General features: G+C 40.8%; 1 protein-coding gene across 4 annotated transcripts in view; it reads right to left on the reverse strand.

Moving 5' to 3' along the window:
* The window catches only part of LOC120936855 (interleukin 1 receptor accessory protein), a 319,849-nt gene that overhangs the window by 144,734 nt on the left and 155,053 nt on the right, over nt 1–20,062 (reverse strand). For all 4 annotated transcript variants that reach the window (XM_040349569.1, XM_040349568.1, XM_040349571.1 and 1 more), the window contains one exon: nt 6,127–6,191. In XM_040349569.1, the coding sequence (XP_040205503.1) occupies nt 6,127–6,190 (64 nt within the window). In that variant the 5' untranslated portion in view covers nt 6,191. The remainder of the gene's footprint in view (nt 1–6,126; nt 6,192–20,062) is intronic.

The following is a 20,062-nucleotide window of genomic DNA, read 5'->3' on the forward strand; positions in this document are numbered from 1 at the left end:
CCGCACGGGCCTATTGATTTCGACGTGGATGTAAACGACGTAAATCCCTATTCACGGACGACTTACGCAAACGACGTAAATTTTTCGAATTTCGAAGCGGGAACGGCGGCCATACTTTAACATTGTCTACGCCACCTAGGGGGCAGCTTTAACTTTAGGCGGCCTATCTCTTACGTAAATGGCGTAAATGTACTGCGGCGGCTGGGCGTACGTTCGTGAATAGGCGTATCTACTGATTTACATATTCTACGCCGACCGCAATGGAAGCGCCACCTAGCGGCCAGCCGAAATATTGCAACCTAAGATAGGACGGTGCAAGCCGTCGTATCTTAGATATGTTTAAGCGTATCTCTGTTTGAGAATACACTTAAACATAGGTCGGCGCAGATTCTGAGTTAGGTCGGCGTATCTACTGATACGCCGGCCTAACTCTACCTGAATCTACCTACTTGTAATCAATGTTTGATCCTTGTTTTACCATAAGAAATAAGTAAATCATGTCACTGTGAAATTGTCAAACATTCTACAGAACCAGGTAAAATTGTCACTGCAGCATATGACAATCATTTTAAAATAAGCAGGGCTTTCAGTCATCTATAATAAGCCATACATTTGCAGGTCAAACACCGAATTGCGCTTGAATATAAATGTGAAAGCATCCAACCATACAAGTAGATAACCTAACTGGAATTACAAACAAAGCAGCAATTTGCCCTCCATTTTCAGAGCTTGTTCAGTCATTACATATGCAAAACTCTATGTCCTGTAACAATTCCTTTGTCAATCATCTGCAATGCCTAGCTGGCATGATGCCAGCACCTTGACCTAATTTCCAGCATTCACCTGGTACTTGTCCATCTGTTGTCAATGATCTGGCACATCAACTTCAAGAATACTTATTGCAAGCAGGTCCTTTTTTTCAGAACAATCTGGAGAGAAGGCTCTTCAAAACTGATTGCTTAACCCATTCTACAATAGACAGATTTAAAGCATATTCCCAGCAACAGTGATTCTCAACTTTATATTTTGTGCTCCTTTATTACAACAAATATTTGCCCCGTGACCCTTGTTATGCGCAAGTTTATCTCAAGTACTACCCTAGCCTGTATGCATGTATTGGCCATAAATGAAAAATAAAAATAAATTATGGGCGCTAGGTACCCCCTAAACGCCATTGGAATGTGATGTCCCGCACTTTTATAGTGCAATCTCTTGTATAACGCCTCAAATTGTGCTCATAAGTACATAGGGCCAGATTCTCAGAGCAAGTACGCCGGCGTATCTACTGATACACCGGCGTACTTTCAAATGTGCCGCGTCATATCTTTAGTTTGAATCCTCAAACCAAGATACGACGGCTTCTGGCTTCGATCCGACAGGCGTACGGCTTCGTACGCCTTCGGATCGTAGGTGCAATACTTCGGCGCGGAGTTTGCGTCGTTTTCCGTGTCGGGTATGCTAATTCGCTTTTTCCGTCGATCCACGAAGGTACGCGCGGCCGTCGCATTCTCTTACGTCGTCGCTAGTCGGCTTTTCCCGGGGTATAGTTAACGCTGCTATTTTGTGGCGTATAGATAGACTTGCCATGTTAAAGTATGGCCGTCGTTCCCGCGTCAAATTTTTTTTTTTTTTTTTTGCGCAAGTCGTCCGTGAATAGGAAAGGACGTAACTCACGTCGAAGTTCAAAAAATGACGTCGGTGCGACGTCATTTCGCGCAAAGCACGGCGGGAAATTTCAAAACGGAGCATGCGCAGTTCAATCGGCGCGGGGACGCGCTTCATTTAAATGAATCACGCCCCCTAGCCGCCCAATTTGAAATACGCTCAGAGAGATACACTACGCCGCCGTGACTTACGGCGCAAAATCTTCCTGGATTCGACTTAGAGCCAGGTAAGATACGGCGGCGTAGCGTATCTCTGATACGCTGCGCCAGGGCAATTCTATGTGAATCTGGCCCATAATGTCCATAAATCATATATTAATAAAAGTCCACTCATTTGCTCAGTGATATGGTGTTTTTTTATTATGTGACAATATATGCAGATCCACTATGGTGCGCTGTGATTTGTTCAAATGGTGCTTCAATCATGCATTGAAAGTGCTTTGTGCTGCAAATTTTCGTGATCTTCTCCACCACTGCACACAATGGCACTCACCAGACTCAAAAACCCAAAGTTTTGTGGGTCAGCTTGAGCTCAGTTATACTCCCCATCAGCTGGGTTGTTGAATCCCCTCTTCTCTCCTACTCTTCTCTAATCCAGAATACAGTGAGGGAAAATTTATTTTAATGGTGGGTTTATTTTAACAGTGAGAGACAGAATAACAAACAAAAAAAATCCAGAAAGATGCATTTCAAAAAAGTTATAAATTGATTTGCATTTTAATGAGTGAAATAAGTATTTGACCCCTTCGCAGAACATGACTTAGTACTTGGTGACAAAACCCTTGTTCGCAATCACAAAGGCCAGACGTTTCTTGTACAGTAGTTGGCCACCAGGTTTGCACACATCTCAGGAGGGATTTTGTCCCACTTCTCTTTGCAGATCCTCTCCAACTCTTCAGCTCCCTCCACATATTTTCTATGGAATTAAGGTCTGGAGACTGGCAAGGCCACTCCAGGACCCTAATGTGCTTCTTCTTGAGCCACTCTTTTGTTGCCTTGGCCATGTGTTTTGGGTCATTGTCATGCTGGAATACACATCCCATTTTCAATACCCTGGCAGAGGGGAGGAGGTTCTCACCCAAGATTTGATGGTACATGGCCCGTCCATCATCACTTTGATGCAGTGAAGTTGTCCTGTCCCCTTAGCAGAAAAACACCCACAAAGCATAATGTTTCCACCTCCATGTTTGACGGTGGGGAAGGTGTTCTTAGGGTCATAGGCAGAATTCCTCCTCCTCCTCCAAACACAGTAAGTTGAGTTGATTACAAAGAGCTTGATTGTGGTCTCATCTTTCACCCAGTTCTCCTCTGAATCATTCAGATGTTCATTAGCAAACTTCAGATGAGCCTGTACATGTGTTTTCTTGGGCAGGGGGACCTTGGGGGCGCTGCAGGATTTCAGTTCTTCATGGCGTAGTGTGTTATCAATCGTTTTCTTAGTGACTTTGGTCCCAGCTGCCTTAAGATCATTGAGAAGATTCTCCTATGTAGTTCTAGGCTGATTTATCACCATTCTCACGATCATTGAAACTCCACAAGGTGAGATCTTGCATGGAGCCCCAGACCCAGGAAGATTGACAGTTAATTTGTGTTTTTTCCATTTGCAAATAATCACACCAACTGTTCTCACCCTCTCACCAAGCTGTTTGGCGATGGTCTTGTAGGTCTACAATCTTGTCCCTGACAGCCTTGGGCAACTCTTAGGTCTTGGATATGGTGGAAAGATTGAAATTTTATTGATTGATTGCTTCTGTGGGCAGGTGTCTTTTATACAGGCCAAAAGTTGAGAGTAGGAGCACTCCCTTTAAGAGAGTTCTCCTAAACTCAGCTTGTTGCCTGTGTAGAAGACACCTGGGAGACAGAAATCTTGCTGTTTGATAGGGGAGCAAATACGTATTTCACTCATTAAAATGCAAATCAATTTATAACTTTTTTTAAATGCGTTTTTCTGGATTTTTTGTTGTTATTTTGTCTCTCGCTGTTAAAATAAACCTTCCATTAAAATTATAGACTGATCATTTCATTGTCAGTGGGCAAACATACAAAAACAACAGGGGATCAGACACTTTCTTTCCCTCACTGTAGTACTCCAAAAGAGAAATCAAAACACTCTTCATAGTATAACCTAATTTTAATAGCAAAAATATTTAACATTGGCAAGAAGAAGAAGAAGAATAAAACTCACATGATCCAGTGCCTGAACCGGCACCCAGCAATCTTAGCAGTGTTGGTTATGGCCTCCAGAAGCCTTCTCCCGAATGGGGAATCGGAGTGCGTTCCAACTGGCGGAAGCGGAGTTACCGGATGTGAAGAAGGAAACCACGTAACCCCGCCTCTACACATTTCAATGTGATGGTGTCATCTGAAAGCTCGGCAAAAGGTGTAGTTATGTGGTTATCTATGTCACATCCAGTGACTCAGCGTATATGGTTTCCACAATGATAACTGCTAAGATTGCTGGGTGCCCATTCAGGCACTGGATCATGTGAGTTTTATTCCTATTCTTGCCAATATTAAATATTTTTATTATTAAAATGGAGAATAGGAGAGGAGAGGGGATTCAACAACCCATCTGACAGGGGAGTATTTTGGAGCGCAAGCTGACCCACAAAACTTTGGGGCTTTGAGTTTGGTGAGTTTCAGTGTGTGCAGTGGTGGAGAGGATCACAAAGATTTACAGCAAAAAGCACTTTCAATGCATGATCAGAGAACTATTGGAACAAATCACATAGCACCATAGTGGATCTGCATATATTGTCACATAAGGATATATATCACTGAGCAAATTTGTGAATTTGTACTAACATGTTTGATTAACATTATGTACTTATAAGCACAATTTAAGGTGTTATACAAAAGATTGTTCTATAAACATGAGGGATATCACATTCCAATAGCGTTTAGGGGGTACCTAGCTCCCACAATTTGTGTTTATTTTTCATTTAGATTGTGTTTTGTAAACATAGGGGTGGCTAGCAGCTGGGGTACTCGCACTATAAATTCACGCACGGTGCACTAAAACATGTATTTTACATTTATGTATTGGCCATAACCCTAAACCTAACACAAATTCATGCTTTCCAAACAGTTCCTTATGTTTTGACATATTTAAAAACAAAATAATTCAGCTTTTCTGCACACATTTTTTTTTCCTAAGCATTAAACCATATAAAATATGAGTTCAATTCCCCTTGATCCTCTAAGAAGTAACCCTAGGGTTGTAACCTAGGTAAGGCTTAGGGCTCCTTTAACCCTTAAATTGGACCCATAAATAGTATTAAATCCTCAAAATGTTTTACTTTACACACCGAGCACAAGAAAATATACATTCCCCATTACTTTCACTGCTGATGGCATCAGTGAAAGGAAAAGTGTGCCAAGGGCTGGAAAAGGGCAAGCAAAGGGCCACATCCAGCTCCTGGGTTGCAGTTTGGAGACCATTGTTTAAGGAAATTAAGTCCCTTTTACTTTGCCTTTCATGGGGAAAAAAATAAGGGTCACTTTTAAACATTTCTATGCTTATTATTAATAATAGTAATCTTCTCATTACCTAGATGAGAAGGCCTTAGATAGACAAGTTAATAGAGGGAGTCAATTCCCTGAGGCACAGTGTCTGTGGGTAGCCCAAGTTGGGTGGATGTCTGCTGATGGGACATTGTATTTAGGCTGTACCACACAGAGGTTGGGGCTCAACCAAAGTGTTGTTTTATGGGTAGTCTGTTCCCAACAAAGCAGGCAGCAGACTCTGCCATAATGCAGATACTGAAACAGGTGCATCCAAGTTACTACCTCCTGTGCAATGCCAGGTGAACCTCAAGAACACAGCACTAAGCCGTTGAAGTCTCTGTAAACCTCCATATAGTCCATACAAAAAAGGAGAAAGGCTGGTGCTATGAAAAAGTCAGCTAAAACATTGTTTTATTATAGCATGTGAACAGCAGTTAAAATGAAATCCAACGCGTTTCGGACGTCAGGCCTTTAATCATGGCTCAACAAAATGCAGATACTATTCCATACATTTTTGTACTGTTTTCATCCTCTTTGAACGCAATATTTTATATCAAGGCAGGGCTAAAAAACAATCCTGTGTACTACATTCTTGGCCCTACAGACTGCTGACTGAATGCAGCTTAGAACAAAAGCAGCTAATGTGCACAATGTCCTTTCTGACACTATATAAAGAGTTCAGCTGGAAACTGTCATGAGTATGTGTGACAGTAACTAAAATCTGAACCCTGGCATTTCCGTAGCTAGTAATTTAGAGGGAGATTACTCAGCATTACATTACAGGCTCAATAGTACTGTTTAATGAGAACTAGATCCAAAAATAATTGAAATAAATTTGTCTTTGTATAAAATATAAAAGATAGCACATCCATAGTATGCTCATCTAATGATGGCTTATTAAGACACACTATTATAGCAAAAGGTCAAGAAATTCAGTTGTCAAGACGTTACTTACCACTGAAGCAATCTCTTGGGAACGCAATGAAAAATAGACATGTTAGAAGGAAACCGAACTTCATCCTATAAAAAAAAAAAAGTATTTAGCCCAGTATTAAACAATTGTCTAACTGAATTTTTCGTAATTTTTTCTCAAATTAGTGTTGGTGCTTAAAATTTTTAAATGTGTTGTACTAAACCTGTTGCAATTTTTTGGTGGATTTCCAATCTTATATATATATATATATATATATATATATAGAAATAAATAGAAATATAATTGGTCTTTGGATAATATTTTGAAAAAAAAAAGTTATTTTTGTTTGATTAAGTAACTTGTATCACATCTGTACACATACCAACACTGCAAGGACCTTCGTATCAAAGTGCTATAATGTATACAGCTTTAAGCTCTGGCATTTAATACTCGAGGACAGACATATTAAAGATTCTGACACACAGCAGATGTTCATCATCCAATACCATCCAGTTTAACAAGTTCAGGTCACAAATCAGGTGCCTCTAGATTTCAAATGGCCTCAGAAGACATTTGTGTTACACGGGTATCAGAAGAAAGTTCACATGGTCAAGCTGCTAAATTCACCACTGACCTTTCATTATTCTTATCTGTCCAGAAACCTGATTGACTGTTTTATTATAGGCAATGTCATTTTTAATTGTATGCCCTTTTTCCCCTTCCATACTTGATTTGTGTAATTTTCAGACTATGATATTCTCTACAAACCTGCATTTATAGAATATACTTGACTTTGGAGTTGTTTGTGATTTTGCAGCTGATGTCTTTGTGAAGAATTGTGGGGTTTTAGAAAGGCACTCATTGGATGGATCCATGTTTGTTGCTGTTTTTGTGTACACTATGGCCCGGATTCTCAGTGGAGGTACGACGGCGTATCTCCAGATAGTCGTATCTATGCGCCTGATTCTTAGAACCAGTTATGCATAGATATCTGTTAGATCCGACAGGCGTAAATCTCTTATGCCGTCTGATCGTAACTGCATTTCTACGCTGGCCGCTAGGGGCGTGTACGCTGATTTACGCGTCGAAATATGTAAATGAGCTAGATAAGCGAATCCCGAATGTACACCCGTCCGACGCAGTAAAGTTACGCCGTGTACGTTAGGCTTTTCCCGGCGTATAGTTACCTCTGCTATATGGTGGCGTAAGTGCGGCGTAACAATGTTAAGTATGGCCGTCGTTCCCACATTGAAATTTGAAAAAATTACGTCTTTTGCGTAAGTCGTCCCTGAATGGGGCTGGACGTCATTTACGTTCACGTCGAAACCAATGACGTCCTTGCAGGGTACTTTGGAGCAATGCACACTGGGAAATTCCACGGACGGCCCATGCGCCGTTCGGGAAAAACGTCAATCACGTCGGGTCACAGAAGATTTACATAAAACACACCCCCCTGATCCAAATTTGAATTAGGTGGGCTTACGCTGGCCGATTTACGCTACGCCGCCGCAACTTACGGAGCAAGTGCTTTGAGAATACAGCACTTGCCCGTCTAACTTGCGGAGGCGTAACGTAAATCAGATACGTTACGCCTGCACAGAGTTACCCGATTGTACGAGAATCTGGCCCTGAATGCATACAGTCTGTATGTACCGTCTCAACCCCTTGCCAGCATCTCTAAAGTGAAACTTTTAACAGTGACTATTTTAAATCCTTATGCTGTTAGCATTAGTAAATAGATAGAAGAGTATACTATATTTACTTTTTTTAACTTTTTTTTTTACTTTTTTTTTCAGTTAGCTCCTGGTTTCCATGCCTAGACAAATGATGTCATACATCCCAGGAGTCTTCAGGAGGGGTTTTGTCAGCTAAACACACCCTCCTGCATGCATACCTAAACTAAGGGCAAAGGGATTCCAAAAAGTAAATGTCACAGGCAGAAATGGTAGGGGAGTGTTTTTCAAAGTGAATACCCAGCAATATAAAGCAGGAACACAGTGTCTGCTGGGAAATTGAGTCAGAGGATGAGAGAACGTCTGTGATAAGCGGAACTGTGTCTGCTGAGAAATGCCCATCACAGAAGGCACCAGGAGGAGACCGCAAGTTTTAAACAATGAATGGACACCCACAGCCTGTCAATTTCAGGTACACAGACGATGGGCACAGTGACGATGGGCACAGTGAGGTTGCAATGGGTACATTGAGGTTGGCACAGTGAGGTTGCAATGGGCACAGTGATTTATTAAAATCCAATGCAAAATACAGCTGTTTTCATAAAAATCACAGATAAAAGTCCAAAAATACTGCGGTTTGTAGCATGCTTATGGCATCAGTAGACAACCTTATGCATTTCAGACAATAGGCCGTGTTCAGAGGTGTAATCAGCTGATGCAAGCACACAGTTAAATACACATAGCTCAGAACTCTAATTACTAGATAGATGGCCAAATAGGAAGAAGGAAAAATTTCTACATACCATAGGCCGGTCATGTGATGCCCAAAATCACATGGGCCAATAGACAGACAGCCAAACAGGAAGGAGATAGAATTCCTGCATTCCACATGCCAGGAACACGAAAATGGATATTTAGAAAACAAAATTCCAATATCCGGGAAGCAGAGTCCCAGTCATCAAGGGCTCCTTTAGTTAAAAAATATCATACACACATACCTATATTAACCCTCCTGGCAGTATTACCGAGTCTGGCTAGGGGGAAGATTTCTGTACCAAAAGCGGTATCCCTGAGCCAGACTCTGGTTCGCCTCGCAGCAGCCACAGACAAAGTTACTTACCTTGTCCCTGGATCCTGCAATGCCTCCCCACTGTGTGAGCGAGCAATGTCCCTGTGTGCCGCCGAGCTCCGTTCCCTGCGACGTTATGACGCACGTGGGCGGAGAACGGCGCCAAATTCAAAAAAGTAAATAAACACATTACATACAATATACTGTAATCTTATAGATTACAGTACTGTATGTAAAAAATACACACCCCCCTTGTCCCTAGTGGTCTGCCCAGTGTTCTGCATGTACTTTTGTATAATAAAAACTGTTCTTTCTGCCTGCAAACTGTAGATTGTCCATAGCAACCAAAAAGTGTCCCTTTATGTCAAAAATGGTTTTAGAGCAGCTAGAAAACAGCGATAATAACTTGCAGAATTGAGCAATAGAGATTTGTGGGGAAATTCGTCATAAAAAAATTAAAGTAATGACAGCGACAATTCTGTAACAGCAAATTTCAGTGATTTTGAGTTGATTACATTATTGAATAATTTTTATTATAATTATATTATTATTTGTTATAATTATTTATTATAATATAATTTATGATTTTGTTTTTCAAACTTTTTCATACCCGGGATGCCTACTAGACTCTTGTTTGGACAGATTAGTGAGTTATTCCTAAGAATTACAGGCCTACAATGTAAAACACCAAATTTCCTTGCAAAATAATGGTACCACTTTCAGCACCTAAAATCTGAAATAATCATACCGCCAGGGAGGTTAATAATCTAATATACATTTAGAACACGGCTGTTCATAATAAATGGTAGTCATCAGCATCAGAAAAACCCAAAGTAATGTCTCCATCTAGTGGTCAAGTGCTCAAATTAACAACCTTAAAAAAAACTAATGTTCAAACAGAAAATAACGACCAGAAAAATTCCATATCAACTATTATTGATAAAAGAGTCAACGTCCCAGTCCACATTGAGTCCACAGGGGATATAGCTCTTAATTTAATGTATCCAGCATATTTCTAGCCTAGAAATTTCCCACCTGACAAAGCTTCCCCTCCAATGGGGGGTGAACCTGTCAATAGCAATGAAAGAAGTGCCAGCCAACCGAATCCCCAAAGAGTTAAAATTCAGCTGCTCTTAAAAGGAACATAGGGACATGCGGATCGCATCCCATAAGAGGAGGTCGTCATCAATGTACCTACCCCAGAAGAAGTCTGAAGCTTGACCGAAGATTGTCTTCTGGGGTAGGTACATTGATGACGTCCTCTCATGGGATGGGCATCAGCTGTCACTACGTTCCATTTTAGAGCAGTTGAATAGTAACTCTTTGGGGATTTTGTTACAATATGAGGTTAGTTCTTCCCAGATTCATTTTCTGGACCTTAATATTGAGGCGAGGGGGGGCTCCATCATGGCCCCTACCTATTTTAAAGGGTTTGTAAAGGATTTTTTTTTTATCTTAATACAGTAGCTTCCTTTACCTTAATGCAGTGCTGTTTTCATGTCCTCATTGTTCGTTTTTGCTCTCAAGTTGCTGTAATTCTTCTCTGATCTCCACACTTACTGGTTGTCTGTTTCCTGATGACCACAGTACTGGGAGCTTTCTCTATGTGGTCACTAATCAAGGAGGTGTGATTACTGTGTGTCTAAAACCCCACAGCACCGATCAGTTTAGTTTTACAAACCATCACTGCCCTGTATTGGCTCTGTGGCTCTATACATCACAGAAGCAGGAAACAACATGCAAAAACGAAACTAGAAACTGCAGGTACATTATATGATTGATTGTTATCTATTTTAAATCATTTTTAAAATCAATCAGTTAACTATTATGTCTCTATACCCTGTAAACAGTCATGTCAGCAAAAAAAATAAAAAATTCCTTTACAACTCCTTTAAGTCTTCCGGACCTGAATAGTTATATTGGCCAAGGGAGTTTTTACAAACCCTCCTGGCTGAAAGGTGTTCCAAAAAGCCAGTTTATACGCCTTAGGCGTAATTGTACTATTTTTGATGACTATATTAAACAATCTATGATCCTCAGAGAAAGATTTGTTGAAAATGATTATTCAGCTGATGAATTGGATGAGATTATCTCTGACGTAGGGACTAGAGATAGGGCCACCCTTTTGGATTGCAAGGTGAAAAAGGTGATTAACAAGGATTAAAATTTTGCATTTCTCACAACGTTTTCGTGACAATAACAGGACATTAGGATGATACTGTAGTGTCCAGGCATTGGGGAGTTTTGAGAAATGATCCGGTTTTGGGACCTGCTCTGCCCGATTCCCCAGATGTAATTTTTAGGGGTGTCCCTCTTTAAGACACAGTGCAGCGCTACTACAGTGATAATTCAATACTATACTTTGTGCTATTTATATATGAAATAAAATTCAAATTCATAAAAAAAAAATCATAATAAATGTCCCATAAATCAATATAAATCTTGATAGAACTGCTCCAGTGTTATTATCATATCACCGTGCTTCTCAATAATTCTTATTGCTTGTGCACACCACCACCAGCTATTGTATCTGCTCACCTCAAGGATGAGTCAGGAAGACTCAAATGAGCTCTTCATTTTCACTCCCCAAACATCTTTTCTTTCTATCAGGACTCGGCTGTTCAATTTCTCCCTTTTACGATCTCCACTCCACCCAATGTGTCCCTCACAGACAGGCGGTTGATCTCTGGGAATATTCAGCTTTTCCTCCACTTCAAGGGACTCATATATCATGTAATCAAAAACACAGCCGACATAGTGCTCTCTGCTATAAAACGTATTTAAAACCCCGCTAAAAGAGGACAAATACTAGATATAAAAACAAAATTTGCTTGTTACATGTATTGAGAGCTTCAGCTCGCTCACCACCATGGCTGCGCGATGTCACAGGCTCGGTGGTGAGCGAACGGATGCTCTCAATACATGCAACAAGCAAATGTTGTTTTTATATCTAGTAAGTGTCCTCTTTTAGTGGGGGTTTTAAATTTTTACCCTTAAAAAATCTCTACAGGTTACGGGGCAGATCCACAAAAGAATTACGCCGGCGTATCTATTGATACACCGCGTAATTTTAAAGTTCCCGCGTCGTATCTTTGTTTTGTATCTACAAAACAAGATACGACTGCATCTGGGATCGATCCGACAGGCGTACGTCTTAGTACGCCGTCGGATCTTAGGTGCATTTTTCCACCGGCCGCTAGGTGGCGTTTCCGTGGAATTCCGCGTCGAGTATGCAAATTAGCTAGTTACAGCGATCCACGCACGTACGTCCGGCGCATTTTTTTTACATCGTTTGCGTTCGGCTTTTTCCGGCGTATAGTTACCCCTGCTATTATGAGAGTTACTCAATGTTAAGTATGGGCATCGTTCCCGCATCGAATTTTGAATTTTTTACGTCGTTTGCGTAAGTCGTTCACGAATAGGGATTTGCGTAGAATGACGTCATCGTCGTAAACATTGGCTTGTTCCGGTTTAATTTCAAACATGCGCACTGGGATACCCCCACGGACGGCGCATGCGCCATTAAAAAAAAACGTTGTTTACGTTGGGTTACATAAAACACGCCCCCATCACATCCATTTGAATTGCACACCCTTACGCCGCCAAAGATACACTACGCCGCCGTAACTTACGACGCAAATTCTTTGAGGATTCCAAAAAAAAAGTAAGTTACAGCGGCGTAGTGTATCTTAGATACGCTACGCCCGACGCAAAAATGCGCCGATGTATGTGAATCTGCCCCTACATGTTTAGAGTTACAGAGGAGGTCTAGTGCTAGAATTATTTATTATTGATAGACATTTGTGCCATCTAGCTCATGTAATGCACATTAACATGTGTTGCAATAACACGTACACTATCACGTGTGTTACCACAGTGCAATGGCGTAAACAGACCCAGGTGTGTAGGGTGATTAAAAAAATCGATGATTTAAATAAAAAAAATAATTTAAAATCTGATTTTGTTTGATTTTTATCAATTTTATATTAATAAAATGCTTTTGTAGTAAAAATCTATTTAAAGATCGTTTTCTATTTAAGATACATTAATAATTTAGTTTATTCAGCATGAAATGGAGCCAAGTTATGTAGCATGAGGCTGTATATTCTGCAATACTTAAATTTTTGGTAAACTCATTCAATGAATCCAAGTTCTGCAAGCTGAGATAACATGCACTGCATTGATGCATTCACATAATTTCACAGTAACCAGGAGATAAAACAAAGTTCAGGAATATTCCTTTATCTCATGGTTTTGCAAATCTATGTACACTACAAACTGCATGATTGAATCTGATATCGCTGTTTTAGTAACAGGACAGTTTATTATTCTGAATAAGAAACCATCATTTTGTTTGTAAATATTAAAGATTCGAACTACCAGCAAAAGAATGAGTCTTTATTTACATTTAAAGAGCACCTGTCATTTCAGATCCATCATGGCAGTGCCTGTTATGCCTCGTATACACGGCCGGACTTTACGAGAAAAATGTCAGACAGGCTTTTTCTCTCGGAAAGTCCGGCCGTGTGTAGCCTCCATCTGACTTTTTTTGTTAGAAGTCCGACGGACCTTAGATAGAGAACCTGGTGCCAGATTCAGGTACAATCTCGGCCGTGTAACGTAACCCGTTTACGTTACACCGACGCAAGTTTTCAGAGTTAGTGCCCAAACCACAAAGCACTTACCTGTAAACTTGCGGCGGTGTATCGTAAACACGTCTGGCGCAAGCCCGCCCAATTCAAATGGGGCGTGTACCATTTTAATTAGGCGCGCTCCCACGCGGGACTTTCTGCGCATGCTCTGTTCGCAATTTTTTCTGAAGTGCTTTGCGCGAAATTACGGCGGCGCAACGTGTTTGTGAATCGTGACGTGCGTAACGTACCTACACCGAAAAAATAAATAAAAAGCGACGCGGGAACAACGGGCATACTTTAACATGGTGGAGTAATTCTACACCATGTTTATAGCACTTTGGATCGTTATTCTGAGTTTTTTACTTATTTGGACTGTTTTATTATATACAAGTTTGCTGGCCATATACCAGCATCATATATTTTTCTAAGTTTTGCGCTGCACTAATTTCATTTTAATTCATTTTAATAATGTTAATAGCACCCCTAACTTTGCGACGGGAAACTAAGACTTGCGCCGACGTAACGACGGGAAAAACCTTTGTGGATCGCCGTAACTGCTAATTTGCATACCGACGCTGGAATACGACGCAAACTCCACCCAGCGGTGGCCGAGGTATTGCATCCTAAGATCCGACGGTGTAAGACAATTACACCTGTCGGATCTAAGGGCTATCTATGCGTAACTGATTCTATGAATCAGTCGCATAGATACTCTGAGAGATACGACGGCTTTTCAGAGAAACGCCGTCGTATCTCTTCTGTGAATCTGGCCACTGTTCTCTATCTTTCCGTCGGACTTCCGACGGACTCACCGCGGACTTTTGCATGGTCAAAAGTCCGACCGTGTGTACAAGGCATTAGCAGGAATCCACTCACCTGCTGCCACCAGGTCCCTCACCTTGGTGTGTCACTGGCACATCACCAGACGTCCCATTAAATTGAATAGGACTGTCGGTGAGTCCACAGCATATCAGAGGATAAGCCGCTGCGGGACAGAGATGACAGTTGTTCTTTAAAATGTATGATTTAAATGGAGTTGATTTAATATCAAGCCTTTTTACTAGTGCTTTAAATCATGATTTAAATCAAATTCACCCTGCTGGTGTGTACTGCTTTCTGTTTATATCAACAACAGCATTATTTGCAATGCCTATATAAACATTTGTGATATCCTATCCAAAACATCCATTCGTCAGCATATGATGCAAAAAATAAATAAAAATGTTTTAAGGTGTATACACCGTTAGAAAGCAGACATCAGTTTTGATTTGCAGGATTCATCCTGCGCAGCTTTGTATAATTACATTCCATGCCCTGGAGTGTCAGGGCCAAATACCCATGAGAAACCACAAAGGATTCACACTAATTCCAGACCTAATATAGGTCACTACTTTTGGTTATAGAAAATAGGAGTGCAGTAACATGTAGCGTTTCTCCATTGCCGCAGGATAGCAGTTAATGGAACCCTTATCAGTAAGATAGATGTCCTTTTACAGGAGATGCGAAATGACAAACTTGCCTTGGTTTGTTTATCTCCTAGTGCAGACTCTTTTCTATACCTGACAAAAAGAAACTAGCAATTCTTTTATGTTTCCTTCTGATTGTTCAATAAATAGAAATACAATTCTGTACACGGTGAGTTTCTGAAATACCATACTGTGGAATTTAGAGGTCCTGGCGCGAGAAAAACTGATAATGTTTAGTGATCTGCGTAAGGCAGATATGTGCAAACATTGCAGACTCTGACTCCTAACCCAAGCTGCTATGTGCACCTTGGCAAAGCTGTACAGTATGCCAGCAGCTCATGTGATATGTCATGTAAACTATCCCATACTGTATGTGCGTCTCTGGGGTTTGTGTGGATACATTTTCTTTTGTTAAAACCATAATGCAATGCATAACCATTGAACTGTAGCCAGCAGGCTTCGACGGGCCACAAAGAGGGCTTTTTGATAAGCCAATCTCTTCACACTGCTGCGCTTTGGCAGCAGCACAGATTTCCGTGCCTTTTTTGAATGCAGGACTTTTGGTACACTTTCATAAAACGCACCAAAAATGCGCAATCTAATAGAAAGTCTATGGGAAATTGCGGCTTAACTGCACAAAAACTGTGGGTGCATCTGTGCTGCAGTCAAACTGTGAAAACGGCCTAAAAGGGGGACACAAAACAGACATTGGGGTTGATTTACTAAAGGCAAATAGACTGAGCACTTTGCAGTTGCTCCAGAGCTTAAAAAATGAGCAGGAACTCTGCTGACTTCCAGCATCCAATCATGTGCAAGCAATTTTTTTTTTAATTTTCTATGAATGTGATTGGGTATTCTTTGTGTTCTTTACCTAATAAGGATGAGCTCCAGCTTGTTCACATAGTACACGTGCAGAGCCCGCCAGGAAGTGTGCACGACGCTGTGCTAATCACAGCCAGGGAGACATTGTCCCAATGCTCGGCTGCAGAGATCAGGAAATGTCTCCCTGGCTGTGATTAGCGCAGCGCCGTGCAGACTTCCTGGCGGGCTCTGCACGTGTACTATGCGAACATGCTGGAGCTCATCCTTATTACCTAATTTACCAAGCTCAGGAGCAACTGCCTTTAGCTTGTAGTTCTCAATGAACTACCACGGCACCACTGTCGGTGAGTATCTGCTTGCCTGTATGAGGTACGAGCACACAGATACACGGACAGGTCTCCAGGAGTCCCGCATTGTACCTGCCAGAAAATGTGCATTCTTTATTTTTTGTTAAAAAGGTGAACTTATCCTTTAACTACCTATGTGCGCACAGGCATCTTAAGAAGATGCAAAACCACTAACATCTAAGAGTCAAAACAGCCCTTTGTTTAAAAAAAAAACACAAAGTGGAGATCATGAGGGTACATTGGATACCTTAAAGTAGACTGAGCCAAAAATGATTTTTTTTTAAAAGCTTTAACATGCAAATGCAATTTTAAACTTTGTCTTTTTAAATATGCAGCTTTGACTAAAATAATACCTTGCGATCCTGTCATGATGGATATTGTTAGCACTTACTGTTATAATGTGATCACAGTCTCCCAATTGTGCCGTCATCCTGCCATATAGGCCTTTGAGACCATAGAAGTGGCTCTGCTAACATACATTGTGCATGCATGGTGCACCGTTGTCACTATTAGTAAAATGGTCCAGCACAATGATGTTACTAGCACCAAAGGTGCAGGGTCAAAAAAAGTGAAAACATTTGGGATGTATGGCACAAACTTTCCTTAACTCCTAAACAGGAGACAAGACCCTTTACTGTTCAGTATTTGTTAAAGAATCAAATTCTGCTTTAGTTATATAATCTTCCTCTATATTTCCATAAACAAAACACAAATAAGGAGAAATACGATAGGGTGCTTGTTTTTTGTGATGTTTTACTTTGTATAATTTACTGGCATAACTCAGTACTGTAAACCTAGGTTCACATCTATGTGGGTACGAGACTGCGTGTAAATCCCATGTGTCACACCCCCCCCAGCAAAAACTTGTTGCACACTCAGGCAGTGGAAAACACTGTGTATTTTTCCAGGCACAGAAACTTCTAGGGCCACGCAGTTTCTGTGTAGCTGCCACTTAGACAGGTGGAGGACCTGGCTCCCATCACGCTCAGGACTGACTGCGCATGGTGGTCAAGTAATACAAACATGCAGCAGCACAGTGGGAAAAGTCTAACAGCTGGCCACACTGACACTCCTGCTCCCGACTGTCTTCTTTCGTTATACAGGTCTGCTGCGATCCTCTCCAGTAAACAAGAAGAAGAGGGTGGGTGATGTCATGACTCCTCCTTTCCTAAACAGTATAGGGCGTCCTCCTAATGCCCTGTACTGTGCCCTCCTCACCCCCTGTGCTGTGCCCACCCTGTGTTGCCTCCTCCTTCCCACCACCAGTTATCACCTCTGCCCCCATGTCCCCAAATGACCTTCCCGTCCCCCAAATGACCTTCCCATCCCCAACCTCTTCCCCTACCGATCACAGCCTTTTCCATCCCAACTCTTGCACCCCACAATCCCCAGTTCACCCCACCCTCAACTACCCTGCCATCACTAACCCCTCTATTCCCCCCTCTGCCCTGCCCTTATCCCAGCCTCACCCAACTTCCCGAACAACCCAAACCACCCCCCTACCTAAGTGATGGGTATCAGTAATTGGTATTGGCGAGTACAAAAAAGTATCGGTACTTGTACTCTGTGTTAAAAAGTGGTATCGGGGCATCCCTACCTCTTTGGCAATTAACTCAACTAGCCGTGTTTGGAGGAAGAAAAATGCTGACTATGACCCTAAGAACACCATCCCTACATTTAAGCATGGAGGTGGAAACATTATGCTTTGGGGCTGTTTCTCTGCTAACAGTACATGCCGACTTTGCCGCATTGAGGGGACAATAGACAGGGCCATGTATTGTAAAATCTTAGATGAGAATCTTCTCCCCCGCAGCCAGAACACTGAAGGTGGGTCATGGAATGATCTTCAAGAATGAAAATTACCCAAAACATACCACCAAGGCAACAAAGGATTGGCTCAAGAAGAAGATAAAGGAGTGGTCAAGCCAGTCTCCAGACCTTAATCCTATAGAAAATTTATAAAAGGGAGCTGAAACTTCGAGTTGCCATGTGACAGCCAAGAAACCTTAAAGTGGTTGTAAAGGGAGAAGGTTTTTTATCTTAATGCATTCTATGCACCTCTGTGCTTGCCAACAAGGGTTTCGCCACCAAGTACCAAGTCATGTGTATCTTGAGGATCAAATACTTATTTTACTCACTAAACTGCAACTCAATTTAGAACACTTGAATCATGCTTTTTCTTTCTGAATTTGTGGTTGATATTCTGCCTCTATCATTTAAAATACACCTAGATAACAATTATAGACCCTTAATTTCTTTGTAAGTGGGCAAACTTACAAAATCTGCAGGGGATCAAATAATAATTTTCCACATTGTATTATACACAGTGATTTTACATAGTAACATCCTGGACTGGGGCTTTAAAGTGATAGTAAACTTGAGCAGGTTTATATTAAAAAAAAAAGGCATAATGTGCTAGTATGCATTACATACTAGCATGTTATGAAATACTTACCTTAGAACAAAGCCCTCCAGCGGTAAAAGTTCAAAAAATAAGTTTACTGTCACTTTAAGCACCTCTTCTCCAGAAGAGCTGAGGTCCTCCATCCCCCTAATTAATTTTGATGATCTTGGCTGAACATTGCTCCAGTGCAGACATCTTTCCACAGGATCGATGACCAAAACTAAAATGCATAATAAAGCCAAACCAGCATTTTGTAAAGATACAGAATTACTGATATATTCCTTAAATATATGTCCTTTTAAATACAAGAGAGTATTCTGCTAGCTCTGCTCGGTGCATATTGGCTGTATAAATGCATATTGGCTGTGAAAATGCTATTGCAAAATCCAGATATACTGCTTCCACAGGCTTTTCTCTATGCAAATTCCTACTCACATCCTCAAGGTTAATCCATGCTTATTGTTACCTATGATACCTTTATTACAAACAAGTTTGTGACTATAGTCCCTTATCCCCTCAAACAATTTGCACACTATTGATGTTAGGCTGACTGGTCTGTAGTTTCCTGGTTCTATCTGGACCCTTTTTTTTCCTGGTCAGTAATGTGTCTTTAGTAATAGCAACTTGGCTATAATACAGCGAAGTTCCCCAAGGACCAAACAAGTCCTGATTATTTATTCTATATTTTAGGCTGTTTTTAACCCAGATTTCTGTTAGCCACAGAGGTATAGCAGATGTGTATTATTTTTTTTTTAACTAAACATCTTTTCTATTTATTTATTTTTAACGGAAGAGAAACATATGATTAAAATCTGTCTTCTCCCTTTTATTTGTGGCCAACTTTACATGATCATCTTATGAGACACACATGTTCTACCCTAACCTTTTTACTACTGATAAATTTGAAGAATTTTTGAGGGTTTGTTTTACTCACTGTAGCAATAGCTTCCCCGATTATACTCTTGCATCACTTGTGAGAATTTCCTTCCAATTTTTTTTTTTTTTTTTTTAAAGGTCATAATTTAACCACGTAGGTTTTAATTTTGTTCTTTTATATCTGTAACCCACAGGAATACACTTGCAACTGCAGTTGTTTACTACATCCTTAAAACACTCCCACTTCATTCTTTATTAGGAATATTTGGTCACATCTTTTTAAAGTTTAGAGCTCTCATCATTCCATCTAACCTCTCTTCCCTGTAACTTATGTCAAATGTAATTACGCTATGCTCGCTATTACTCAACTTATTAAAACTTATTACCCAATAAGGTAACTGATTACCCTGCAATAAGTTCAAGAAGAGACAAGCCTTTGTTATATGCACAGTTCAGTTTTTCCAATCAATACAAGGATAATTGAAGCTGCCCATAATACTATCGCCCTGCAAATCCCCACCCCCCCACCCCCCCATTTTCAGTCTTCGAAAGGATCCTCTCTGTTAGTGGGCACTCAAATGTATCTACAGCCTTAATGACTCTACACCTTCACAGCACATTAGTAACATCTGCTTTCATATTCATATTACTGTTGTTGACATACAGGTATACCACTCTACTTTTTCT

The sequence above is a fragment of the Rana temporaria genome, chromosome 4 (assembly GCF_905171775.1).
Source record: "Rana temporaria chromosome 4, aRanTem1.1, whole genome shotgun sequence".
NCBI classification, from domain to species: domain Eukaryota; kingdom Metazoa; phylum Chordata; class Amphibia; order Anura; family Ranidae; genus Rana; species Rana temporaria.